Consider the following 13,214-nt stretch of genomic DNA (forward strand, 5'->3'; position numbering starts at 1 on the left):
TATTCCCTCACAGCAAAATAATAAGCATTAAGCAAAGGATGCTGACCAAGCATGAATTAACTATTAGAATAAAGAATTTATTTTGCTTATGGCTTATTGGGAGCACTCACCACGCTGCTTTTATATTTGTCTCTTCCTAGTTTTCACAGGGATGCTGGGTTTGTTTTCAGACTAACCACACTGAACAGGGAGAAGATAAAGATGAAGTGGGAAGAGGAGACAGTTCCTAGCAAGTGCCCTTAGCTCTGCTCTGAGCCTCCATCCTGGAGCCTAAGTTAGGAGAGCGAAATAGAAATAAGCGAACAGTTGGCTCAGTAAGGGGCAATGATTAAGGAACTGGCAATTGAGACCTTGAGCTTTTGCTGTTATCTTTTCCTTCTTTGCCTTTTCTTCTTCTTTTGCAAATGGAAAGAAGATAAGAAGTCCAGGGAGGAATGAGCACAGCGGGGAGCCAGCATTTACCCAGGTCAAGGAAGAAAGTGTCCTCACCCCAGCTCTCACCTAGGCATGTCTGGCAGCTTCTCTGCAGCCCCGGGAAGGGCTGCAGGGCAGATGTGCCCTGTGACCCTATATGCAAAGTTAAAACACCCAATGCTTTGCCACTGCCAACCTGAGTGAGCTTTAGAGAGACAACAGGAGCATGAGAGCAAAAGCAAGAGCACATCCCCAGGTACCAGCACAGCTCCATGGTACCAGCACAGGCCTCGTTCCTTCAGTCTCCCCCACTAAACATCCATTTCTCCCCATTGCAAACAGCACTGTCCAATGGTCTTCCCATGGGAAAGTTGTGAGCATCCCACATATCCTTTCTCCTTCACCCACTTTTTTTCCTTCCTACCCTTCAGAGATGCAGCATTTATTTGGCCTGAACTCATGGGCAGAGCTTGGATGGGTTTACATGCTCTGTGCCTGAACCCAGAGACAATTACAAACATGGCTGGCTGCCTGGCTTTGTTAATTAGCTACCAGCAATGCCTCATTTTTCCCTCTGTGGTTTCCTTCTGAATTAGTAGGTCATCGCTCATTAGTTCTCTTCCGCTTTGGGATGCCACTGTTGAATATTACGGCATCCAGAGATGCCAGTTCATTGAGAGTATGAGCTTGATTTGTTTGGACAATAAAAAAAAATTAGCTACATTTAGGTAATTAAGCAAAATAGCAGCAAAGCTGTTTTGTACTAGTGCAATCTGCCTGCCCTGTGCCAGTACTAAAACTTCTTGTTTCCTGATTTGAGTAAGTGTCCACAATCATTTCTTGGTTTTGCTATGAAATATTACATTCCTTTTCCTGTGAATTCGGTTCAGTAAAGCTGGTATCAGCTGATGGGATATCATCCTGGACACTGAAGAGGCGCAGCAAATCAGCATGGTGCCACTGGAAAGCATCCTTGTCATCCCTGTACCTCCAAGTGGCTGCTTAGCATCACGGCCTTGCTACATGATTTAGTCTTTTAAGGGTAAAAGATCTTTTGTGTCTTTATTAGGTCTAGAGATACAGATGTCTGTGCAGATGTAAATCTTTCCTGAAGTTATTGCTTGAGATGAAGAGGACAGTGTATTGTAGGGTGCAGTCATAGCCAGGATTTCTAATTTGAGCAAAAATCTGTTTTCCTAGGAAATCTATGAAATGAAAGGATTTCCTTCCCAGGTGTAAACAAGGTGTAGGAACATCCAGACGATCTTGCAGTCCACAAAGTGCTGTTGCAGGGGACAGCTAGGGGTGGCCCCAACTTGTCCCCGACCTGTTTCAGTCTGGGATAGTCGCTCCTGTCCCCGCAGCCAGCAGAGTGAAACGGGCACACGGAAAAGCTGCTGCTCGTTCAGGGGAGGTGTGTGAGCATGGCACTGGCAGGTATATGGCTCTCCTCTTGGCTTGAAGGGAAACAAATATCTGAATTTGGGGGGTATGATTCCCTCCTCTTGCTTGCCCCTTTCCTGATGGAGAATCATCTGCAGAAAAATCTGCTATGGCAGACCAAGTAAGTTTCAGTTCTGTGTTTCCACTTCATAACCCAAAAGCAACTTTTAGGAAGAGGGACAGTGGATGAAATGCCAAAAATCCCTTTGGTCAAGCTGTTGTGCCTGGCTGATGCTCTTAGGAATCCCATGTGCCAGGTCAGCAGGTATTCCAGCGCCAGGGTCAGCAGGCAGAAAGGGAGGAAAAGTGCATTTTCACCAAAGACTAGAACGTGAGAGGGGTGTTCTCATGAACTGCTGCTTTGGGACTGAACACACTTTGTGCTACTTCATGTTTTCCTCAAAAGCATCCACCATTTACCATGGTGACACCCATTACCATGGTGACAACATTTCCCAAGGTTACAGGCAGACTAAATGGTGATGTGTATTTATTTATAAAGACTTGTTTTCACTTTTCTGAGCTGCACCCTGGTGTTTGGGCTCAGTTCAACCAGGAATAGCACTTCTAGTAACTTGATGCTTATTTAAGCACTTGACACTAAATAACAGCAGTAGCAACCAGGGTGGTAAAATAATGTTTTATTCCATGAATGAACAAACACTACCATGCCACATCCTAAAGTTCTTTCTACAAAAGATTGTGGACAGAGCAGATTTTTACATTTCTCAGGTCAAGTTCATTTCAGGCTTTTGAGCCTGTTCAGTGTAGCAAAATCTGGACACGCAGCACTCTTCTTGTCTATTTGGCATTTTGCCTGATAAAGCAGATTTATACTGTAGTTCTTATTCACACAATGTTGATGCACTGTAAATTAAAGAAGATAATCAAAACCAAACTATGTAATTTCTGTGGTTTATCAATATATTTTTTCATGATGGTCAAAGTACAACCAACATTCAAAGCTTAAAATAATGATAATAAAAAAGACACACTAAAGAACACAATGGAAACATCATCATTGCTGTCAGGATGTGAGTTTACCCACAGTACTATGTAAAAAGTAGAAACCGGCATTGACATTCAAGCTGTCAAAACAAGAAAAGAAATTACATTAATTGTTATATTTCCAAGCTAGTACTTCTAGAGAGTCCTGATCAGCAAAGAAGTGTTATCGCATGCATGCTGAACACAAGACTAATATTGGATCGGGGATCTGACAAATAACTGACTTACATTCCTTTATATACAACAAAATGAAATATACAGTATTAATACTGGCTGTACACTCGGTCAGAATATTTTACAAGGAGCGACACTAGTCAAAATTCTTACGATGCGTAAGTAGAAGTGAACGAATGTTGGATTTCTTTCTGAGAGCTGAATTTTTTCATAAGAAGTTTTAAAAGTTGCTTTGCACCGCTATAATGAAGTGTTAGACATTTTAAAGCAAAAATGCTCCCATTTTTTTCTTTTATGCTAGTGTGAGCAGAAGAGATAATTAAACATGTTTGGAATGTGCTAATCATTGACCTGGAATAAAACTAAGCCACAGACAGCATGTGCAATAAATCTCTGCATATTGGTTCTGTTTGAACGGCTTTATGAGATGATTTGTGAAATATCTGGTACAAATTCCTGCTACCAGAGCCTCATCTAGCTGTTCCCCAACAGGCTGCCAGACAATTGTTCCAATACTAAAAGAAGAAAAAAAATAACTGTGACTGTCGCATATTTTTCTATAGTACAATAAAAATATCTCAATATTAAGCTGATTTAGCTTATTTATGTGCATATTTTTCAAGGCTGCCAAAGAAAATACACAATCTTGCAGCAAAGGCTGTGCTGGGAACAGGAGAGGGAGATTTCCTTTGCTTTAGTCTAAAAGATTTTTTAATGTCTGGGTACCTCGACCCCCATTGCCTCTTTAGACCCCTAAGATCTAAAGTGAGTTGGTTAATTCAGTGTATGTTTTTTCCCCATCCAGAACAAGCTGAGAAGCTAATAAGGTAAGCATGAGACCCAATGAAAACAGAAGTAAAAGCTAAACAAAATTAAGAAATAATTACAGGAAGGTAAAGATCAGTGTAACTATAGTAATGTTTTGTACAATTGAATTTGTGTGACCTGTAGCAATAAGAAACCTTCTGAACATGGGAAAGAGGAGGCAAGTATGTATCCTTCAAATAATTGTGCTATATTTTTTTTCCATGTATTAGGTTAGGGTTTTTTTCTGACACAGTGTGATGCTAACTATAGTAACCTTAATATGGGTGACGGATTTCACTGCTAGTGCTTGATTGCCTGAATGCAAAGAGACATTAAATCTTCCAGTTCTCAAAGTGCTTTCTTGGGGTGTTCCTTCAAGTCCAGTGTCTTGCCATTTTCATGCTAGAAGTCACTTTGTGGCAAACAAAAAAAGAAAGGAAAAAAAAAGAAAAAAAGAAAGAAAAAGATGATGTTGGTTGTGATGGATTAATTTCAGACAGCAGTTTCTGCTGAGTTCACCATGCTTAATGTTCTTCCATTTAGGAAGGAGTTGCTGTCAAGTAAAGCAGATGAGCTGCTTTCAGTTTTCTTTAAATACATGCTAACAACGTAACATCTCTTTCTTCAGGAAAATGATCCAGTTGCATATTGTTAGAGAGATCTGCCTTGTCCTTAGCACGGACAAGTAGGGTTAATCGTCGTCCTCCTCCTCTTTCAGTGGGGCTATCGGGGCTTTGTCCTGAACTTGGAAACATGCCACAAAGAAGTTGACGATGGAGTTGTACAAATGCTGCTCCAATGCTGGATTGCTGAAGTAATGGCTTTCGTCAGGGTAAATCTGCAAAGAAATGGAAATACACACTGTTAGGAGCTTAAACACCCATATCTGCAGCTCAAGCTGGCCTGAAAACCCACTGCTTCTCCTCAGCACCGTGGGTCTTCCTGTAGATGCACATGAGGTCCAGGATAATTCAGGCACCACAGTGTTCTGAGTGCAGACTTGCATCTTCCTTCAAAAGGAACTTTTTTGGGGTAAGGATTTTCCATTTAATTCCATTCTGAACAAGTTCAGGCTAAGCAGAAACAGACCACACTTACAAATAACAGCGCTTGCTCCTTGTGAAAACTGAAAACAACTCAGTGCAAGTCTGTGGAGAGAAATGGCGTTATGTTTTACTGACTAAAATGAGGGCTTTGAAGAAAAAATGTCATTAAGTAAAAAAATGAAATAAAGCTTGCTGGAAAAGTAATTAAATAGAAAAAATGTGGGAAGCTATAAATGAAATAGTTTAAACACAACTTTCCATTTTAATGAAACAGGTAACTTCTGCATGTGTTGAAGGAATCCAAGATCATAATGGGTTGTCTAGACCAGGATATTGAAGGGGGAAAATGAGTTTCTAGGGCTGGATCCTTGCAGGCAGGACTAAGGTGTCTCACTGTTGAGTACCTCAATCCAAGACGTAGATCCCTCAGCCCTCTATTCAGTCCCCAACTGATCTTTGAGGTGCCACTAACCCATCGGTGGCTTCAAGCTCTGAAGTACTAATGCTTCTGCATTGGGAAATATGCAGGGACTGTAGTGCTGACCCAACCCATGCTGGGCTCATTGCTTAGCTCCCGTGTCTGTGCTCCAGCTTATCTGCCTTTGGAGGATGATGGAGTGAGCATACCCATCACATGAAGCTCTGCAGAAATGCAGCCAGAGGGAGCTGGTATTCAGTAAATGAAACGTTAGTAGGACTTGGGCACTGCAATGCAATCATCTATACTGTGAGCTGTAGCATGGTCCCTGGCATGGTTTGAGCCTGGGCTAGTTGCAGTCTCCTGGCCATGGTTTGAGATGTAGCAGAGGTCAGGGACCATCCCCATGGCTGGTGGATGGGTTCATTTTGGAAGCTTTAATGGCTTGGACATGGGCCGTTCAGCAAATGAGAGATGTAATTCGGCAGAAAGAGGGGCTTCCCAGTCCAGAGCATGTCGTTTGCAGTGGGATGTCAGATTTAAGTGACGTTTCTCTCATTAACTTTTCTGGTTGTTTTAATTTAGATCCCCACTTACCTGTAATTCATCCTGAATTTAGTCTGTTGTTCCCAAAACAAGTAAACAGGCACCAATTCCTTAGAGATAGGTCTCTCAAAACCTAATTTTCTGTAATTTAATAACTGTTCAACAACTGTCCAAACCAGAAGAGTGGTATCGAATAAGCATGGGAGTACACAGGAACACAGTATGTGCTGGTGCTGTTTCTACTGCCAGGCTGAGTTTGCCAGTGGCTTTTCAAAGCTTGCTCCATAACAGCAGTTCGAGTTCAAACTGGGAAATAACTGCTCAAATATGAAAAAAGGAAACACATACTGTACCTGCAAGCTGTAATTAGCCTTTGCCCTAATTAGGTGTGTGATGAGGTCCGCAGTATGCTGAAAATGGATTTTTTCTGTAAAAACAGATTACAATCATTAAAGAGGCAAATTTAATTAAGAAAAATCAAAGCCATCCCAAACATTTAATGAGCTGAAATGATGGGCTAACTTACCATCAGCAGTAGCATGAATGATTAAAAATGTCTGTTCCTTCAGTAATGAGACTCTGTGTGATAATTTGGTGATCTGTGAAGGTAAAGGTTGCAATAAGACTAAAAATCTTGCTAGAAAGTAGCAATTTATACAGAGAAAATAGAAGCACTTAATTCCATTTGATACTTCATCACAAGGATAACAAGCAAACACCAGCACAGCATATTCTCTTGGCTACTTGAATCAGTCTGGAGGTACAATAAACTCCCACCCCGTCCTTCCAGGCTCAGTATCAGCAGCAGCAAGAGGTCAGAGACCCTCGTCTGTTCTGATAATGTTCACCAAAAGCCTGGACTGCAGAACACATGGAAAATGTCAAAGTGAATTTCCAGTGAATACAAAACACGGATGAAAAGCGTGCCCGAGTGCCTATACCTGAGAGCTCTTCAGAGAGCTGGAGTGAATTTGGTATGGTTTGAAAGCCAAACTCAATGAGCTTTGACAGCCCGGGGGAGGATCTGATACTAAATTCAAGTGTCCACTGCTGAGAATGCCTTTGCCCCCAACTGTCTTTCAGATGCACAGGGGAAATACAAATCTGACTGACTGCAAATGATACGGGGTAAGAAAAATGAAGGACTTCTCAACTTTTTGCTGCATTGTTCAGCAGAATACAAGTCTTGAGGAGATTCCAAAAGACTCCAAAAAGTCTTGGAGTGGCAAAAGGAATGTACATCTCAAATCACAGATGTTACTGTTTTATAGGGGGGCAGGGAAGGATACCTGTCTCAACTTAAATACACGTTTCCTTCACTGTGCCCTAGCTCTCATTCACTTACATGAGTTAATGTATTTTTCAGTTAAGACACCCTTATATCAATCCTATCTTATACCTGTTTTGATCTTCCCACTGTCCTATGTGGTTTCCACAGAAGACAGACAAGCGCATCTCTAACAGCAACAAGACCTTCCATGCCTGGCTATGGAGGTCGAATTAGCTGGCTAAAAACATTGGCACGTATTATTAAGATATTGTCACTGTCATTTTACATTACAGATCACATGTACCTCTCCTCATGTAAAAGATAAAGCAACCCTGAACATCAGAAATGGCCCTGTGTATTTTCTTGGTGCTAGAGGCGAGTTTTTGGAAATTTTAGTGTATGCAGGCTGTTCTGGCTTTCTTGCAGCTCCACATTCTGTATGGATTTAGAAAGTGTTCACAAATTTTGCAAGGTTGACCTCCAATCTTCCCTCTATTGTTGCACTTAATTGATGAGTTCTGTCATCCTCAGATTGCTGGCTGCGATGCTTAAGTCTTGTGGTGGTGTATGCACATACCTTGCACTCTCTTCTCCCCCTATATGGCTCCTTCCTTTCTGCTTGCTCTAGTTGTAACCTACCACATGACAACAGAACTTTTTTGGAGTCTACATCAAGTCTTGAATTATGTGACCTTCATAAAGTTCATGTCTGGTCCACAGGTTAGAAGCAGTTCTTTTCCCTAAGCAATTCATGGTTCAACTGTGGCGTGCAGGAGACATGTATCAGTTAGGGTCAGTACCCAGAACAGGGCCATGATCTGCAGAGGGCTCAGGTGCTGTTCCTAGCAGTTAATCCCAAGTCAACCAAAAGTAAGCCTATTTGCTTAGGACAGCTTTTCAATGCACAAAGAGCTCATGGCAATACAAAGCTCTCATTTCTGGAATATTTTCACTTGCTTTCACCTCTACTGACCTGCCTTCAAATTTCGAAAAGGACTAAAAGAGTTTGCAATGATCTAGAGATCATGAGTGCAAATCTGAGACACAATGAACTCAGTATTTAGATAGCCAGGAAAAGCTTTCACTGCAGGGGCACAGGGTGCTACCTGCCTTCTCTGTAAGAAAACAGTTCCAAACCTGTGCTGCCTTCATGTCTTCCAGCTGAAGGCAAGGCTTAGCAGGCTTAACAAGGTTTTCTGTACAATAAATTTTGTTTGTGTGAATATTCTTTATTAGTTTTTTTTTCTCCAAGTAATTGAAGGAGAGAAGACATGAACCAATCGATCCCATCATACACATTAAACAATATCCTCATTAACTGGTGCCATGTCTCCTTTTCCATGTCCTGCCCAGCTCTGGCGCAGAGTTCTGCCTATGTGAAATATCACATCTGTGCTTACTTTGAAAAAGCCAAGAGAAGCTGAGCTTCACTTGACCCTGGGTCAAAAATTAAATCTCACAGAGAATCAAAGTGGCAAGACCATTGGGATGAACTTTACAGGAGGTCATGACATTGTGTCCACTTGGGCACATCTGAGTCACTTAGCCTCAGCCCTTTCAATCTGTAAAACTGGAATAACTGTATTTACCCAATTTAGAGAGGCAGACATGAAGGCTAATCAATAAAAACCATATCCATTATTACTACTAAGAAAACAAAAGCAGTAAGCAGGCTGAAGGACACTTTCAGAGTTTTAATAGTGAGCCCATCTTGCATAATGTTGCTCCTTTCTCAAAAGAGAACACAGGGAAGAAGATTTAAAATCCCATTCACATTTTATCAGGGAAATGCAGTGTCCATGCAGTTACCTCATATGCTCTGTTATCAATCCCGTGCAAGCCCAAATATCTTTCAGAAAAGGCTGAAGCTTGAAAAGAAGAAAACATCTCTTTCAGTCATAAGTGAGTACACTGGTGCTTCTAAGTCAAATATTGCAAATGCTGAAAAAGACCTTATTTTCTAACATTGTCTCAGTTACATAAATTTCTAAAAGGTTTTGAAAATGCACTAAGAATATGTATGATACTACAGTTTTTCATTATCACCATGTACTTATGATTTCTAAATCAGTCACAGAAGAGCCTTTTTTTATTTCTTCCTTAATGCAACTGAGATACAAGAGCAGAGCACTATCACGTTGTGTCCCTTTCTCCTTTCACACGGGGCCATCTCCATCAACAGTCAACTACAAGCTTCCGTTGTTTTCAGGGATAACTGTACGGGACCTGAAGGCTGGCTTAACACCACTGACTTCCATGGCAGTCCCCTGATTTTCACTGGCACTAAGTGCAAAGGGAACTGGTGTCCCTGACAGAAAGGACAACCATGTGCAGTGGAGTATTGCCGTCAAAGAGAGGATGGGGCGGGCAGGCTGGACCACAGCTCCCACAGATGGATGGTTCAGGCAAGAAAGAAGCACGTTCAAGGCAGTGGCACAGGTTGGTGTCAGAGGCTGGAGGGATTTAGAGCCAATTCTCCTTTATTTAAAAGGAGTGAGTAATAAAAGTTATTTGATTACTCTGGCCACCATGGCTGATCCCACTGATGCCAGCAAAACTGCTCTTTAGGGGGAAAAAAGGGTTTATGGCTAGTCTTAAGAAGTCACACAGTACAAAACGGGCAGGATCTTGGGGAAGAAAGAGAAGATAACTGGGAAAGGATAGGGCAGAAACACTATTTGTGATCAACAAGAGGGTGTGTGGGCTGTGGGATGGGGTTTACCATATAGTTTGAAGTCTGTCAGCGGGGAAAGGGCAGCTCCACAGGCAAACACCTGGTTCTCTTCACCAGCTGGAAGCATGTAAGTGCTCAGGTAGCCGCCGTAATCCTGGAACACAAACAGGGCAGGGGTGTCAGCGGTCCTGCCATGAGACACTGCTGCTTTTGGGTACAGAAACAGGGCAGCTGAGACCTCGCAGCAGCCCCTCAGCCATTATAGAGCCTTTAACACCTTGCCCTGAAAAACCACGAAACAACGGACATCTCCCTGGCTTTGGCAGATGCAGTTGATGGGTTGTGTGCCCAAGAGCTTGCCTCTTTTCATCCCACATTACGGCTATAGGTCTGATCAGATATGTTACCTCTCCAAAATACTACCCCAGTCTTTCGTTATTTGAAACGGACATCACCATTTCAGCGTCTGCTGTCAGTCTGTTACCAATTCCCTGCAGAGATGCTGCTGTGTGTGTAGCTCTCTCCGCCTGCTCTAAGACTGTATCTCCCACAATACACAATTTCTACTCACAGACCCATTCTCATTTCAAACCGTGTGTACTTTACAATTGCTGTTTCCCAGCCAGGCACACTCTGTGGTGCGAATCAGCCTCAGAAATCAATATTGCTGTTGTACATTTGCACGACATGAGCTAGATCTACCCACATTCCCATAGGCCTTAAGGGACAAGATGAAAATGAACTGAAAGTTTGCAAAGGGAAAAAATAATTCATTATCTGACAGTGTTTTTCTAACAAATAGTCACTTTCTGAACTTGGAAGTTAATTTTAAAAAAAAGCATTGACAAATACATTGATAAAATGAAAGGTTTAATCTTTAACATCTCTGAGCAAGAAGCAGCCTATCTCAAAAATAAATAATAACAAAAAAGTCACCACTGACATATTCAATAAATCAGGATTTAGCTCAGCTGCTCAGCTGCATCAGCCAACCAGAACAGCACAGAGGAACAATGGGAAAACGTTACCTTCCCAAACACACCGACGCGCATTTTATCAATGTAATGCTCCTTCAGCATTGTCCTAGAACATGAGAGAGGAGAAACAATGGGTTAAAGATATTTTTCCCTTAGATATAGTAACATAGAGTGATTTTTATCATCTTGAATTTGGGGTGGCTGCAGAAAAAGGATGTAGACAAACTAAATTCCTGCTGCCACACGCTGCTTTCACATGAGTCTCTGTTCGATTTAATCCTGCAACCTATGGTGTTGGATTTGACCAAGCAATGGCAACAAATAACCTGCACTACCTCTGAAAGTCATAATAAAGCTGATGCTATTGCACTACTCTGATAGTGTTTTTAGTGGGATTATGTGCCGAATAAATCTAACAATATGACAGGACTTGACATTTAGGGTTTTCCACTGCTTTTTCTGTTTTAAGAAGTTTAAGGGTTTAAAGATGGATTTTTTTCCAACTACCAGGCCAGTAAAAAATAATGTAGCAGCTGATATTCAAGCTTACTTGTTTGTAGCTGTATGACTGTACAGAGCTAAAAATAAATAGGCTTTGAACACGTGATACAGATAAGTGTGCTCTAATTTAGCTCTGTTTAAGGCTTGTTTTCCTCCCTCTGCACTGGCTGGCATGAGCTCTCTCTCACTTGGTCACAGCTGTGTGACTACATCATCCTTCCCTCCCATCTCCTTGCTCTATCCTACACACCATTAAAGCAACCAGGACTAATGACAGTCTTGGGTTAATTATGATTTATAAATCAATTTCTTCAATAACAGTGTCATTCACCGGACAGCTTCCAACTGATCCTCCTCTTCCAAAAGGCCCAGCCTCCTCTTAACCTCATGCAATAGCTTAGTGCCTTGGAAGCCACTCCCGCGGCCGTCGAACTTCAGCACGATGGTGTTGTGAGAGCTGACCATGACGCTTTCCCACGTCACCTCAAATCTCTCCGTTACGATCTGGCTGCCAGGCGTCCCATCTCTGAAACAGAAGCAGGCATCAGGCCAAGTCAACAGCACCAAGCATGGGCCAAACGCCCTTCGCGGGGCCGGGAGCTTGCCGTGGCAGTGGGGATTGGCAGCTCCCGTGCGCATCGTAAGGCAGGGCAGATTTCAAGAAGGGGAGACCAGTCTCTGCAATGACGGTGTGCAGAAGGCTGGGTGTGTGGGATAGGTTTTGAGGTTGGGGTGGAAGCTGCAGGCTGGTTTCTGTCTCCCTCTTTGCACAGCAGCTATTGCTGCGCTAAGCTGAGCTCTGAGCAAACCTAGCAAGCACATCCCTAACTGGTCAGGATTCCTCCCGTGAGTAAACCAGGGCAGCGACACAGAGGTCAGCTGACTTTTCCCCATTTATGCCTGCTCTAATCTATAGCTATTATCTACAGGGATTTTTCTGGTGGAGGGGGTTCTGTGAGGAGCCTGGCTTTGGGGAGTTCTGGCACTGCTGAAATATGTTGGATGCAGCTTGCAGACATCAATCCCACTTTCCTTTACTGGCAAGCATTTGGGTTTCATTTACTGCCCTCATTCACCCAGCCCAGACCTTCCCTCTCCTCTGGGCTTCTCCAAAGCAGCTGTAAATGGAGCTGTCAATCCCTTCTGTCACCACTGCTTAACAGAAGAACACTTCTAAAGCAATAAAACTAACAGCTTAAAAATGCTCAGGTTGGCCCCAAATTGGTGGGTAAGGGGAAGGAGTGGGCAAGAATCCCTCTTCACCCTTCTGCTTAGGGCCCGATCCTGCACAGGGGAACTGTCTTAAGGAATATTGACCCCACTTGAGCCAGACAGCTCAGAAAAATCAAGAGATGATGATGACAAGAAGTAATATTTTAGGACCAGGATTACTGCAGAGACATTGGCACTTCCATCTACTTCTTGTCCTTTTTGGGGTTCTTGGAGACATCAGGCAACTCACTGCAGGATTTTAATGTGCGTGTGACTCCAGTCATTTGCATTTATTCAGGCGAGACCCAGGCACATTCAGCTTCAGAGGCAGCCTAATCAAGTGCTGTTAGCTTGATGAGTACCAATCTTCCTCAAGCACTTGTATAATGAAGTACATTTTCTCTGCAGTAATTTTGTGGTGTAACGACATGCTTATTGCAGTGTTTTGTCCTTCATGGAGGAATGTGCGGGGTGGTGTTCAGCTATTCATCAGGCATTCATTACTCCTGCATGAGGCTTCTCTCTCGTGGGGTGTTCCCTGGCAGGGAGCAAGTGATGCAGTGGGATGCAGCCAGGGCCAAGCGGGTTCTTCCAAGGTCAGTGACTTCCCTCCCCCCAAGTTTCTTTCCAAATTGCCAGAAAAAACTCAGTAATGTGCATTATTATTACTAAATGTTGCATAAAGACATACCCATCTGCTATGCCTGCCAGGAGGAAATCCTAC

At 42.7% G+C, this 13,214-nt stretch overlaps 1 protein-coding gene across 1 annotated transcript in view; it reads right to left on the reverse strand.

Annotated features, from left to right (window-relative positions):
* Positions 1-2,595: 2,595 nt before the first annotated feature.
* DPP6 (dipeptidyl peptidase like 6) overlaps positions 2,596-13,214 on the reverse strand; it is a 444,437-nt gene continuing 433,818 nt past the window's right edge. The window contains exons 20-26 of the mRNA XM_068404500.1: positions 11,610-11,804; positions 10,829-10,883; positions 9,849-9,954; positions 8,936-8,994; positions 6,383-6,455; positions 6,210-6,283; positions 2,596-4,684 (exon numbers count right to left, since the gene is read on the reverse strand). Of these exons, the coding sequence (XP_068260601.1) occupies positions 4,538-4,684; positions 6,210-6,283; positions 6,383-6,455; positions 8,936-8,994; positions 9,849-9,954; positions 10,829-10,883; positions 11,610-11,804 (709 nt within the window). The 3' untranslated portion in view covers positions 2,596-4,537. The remainder of the gene's footprint in view (positions 4,685-6,209; positions 6,284-6,382; positions 6,456-8,935; positions 8,995-9,848; positions 9,955-10,828; positions 10,884-11,609; positions 11,805-13,214) is intronic.

Source organism: Nyctibius grandis, chromosome 7, assembly GCF_013368605.1.
Source record: "Nyctibius grandis isolate bNycGra1 chromosome 7, bNycGra1.pri, whole genome shotgun sequence".
Classification (NCBI taxonomy): domain Eukaryota; kingdom Metazoa; phylum Chordata; class Aves; order Nyctibiiformes; family Nyctibiidae; genus Nyctibius; species Nyctibius grandis.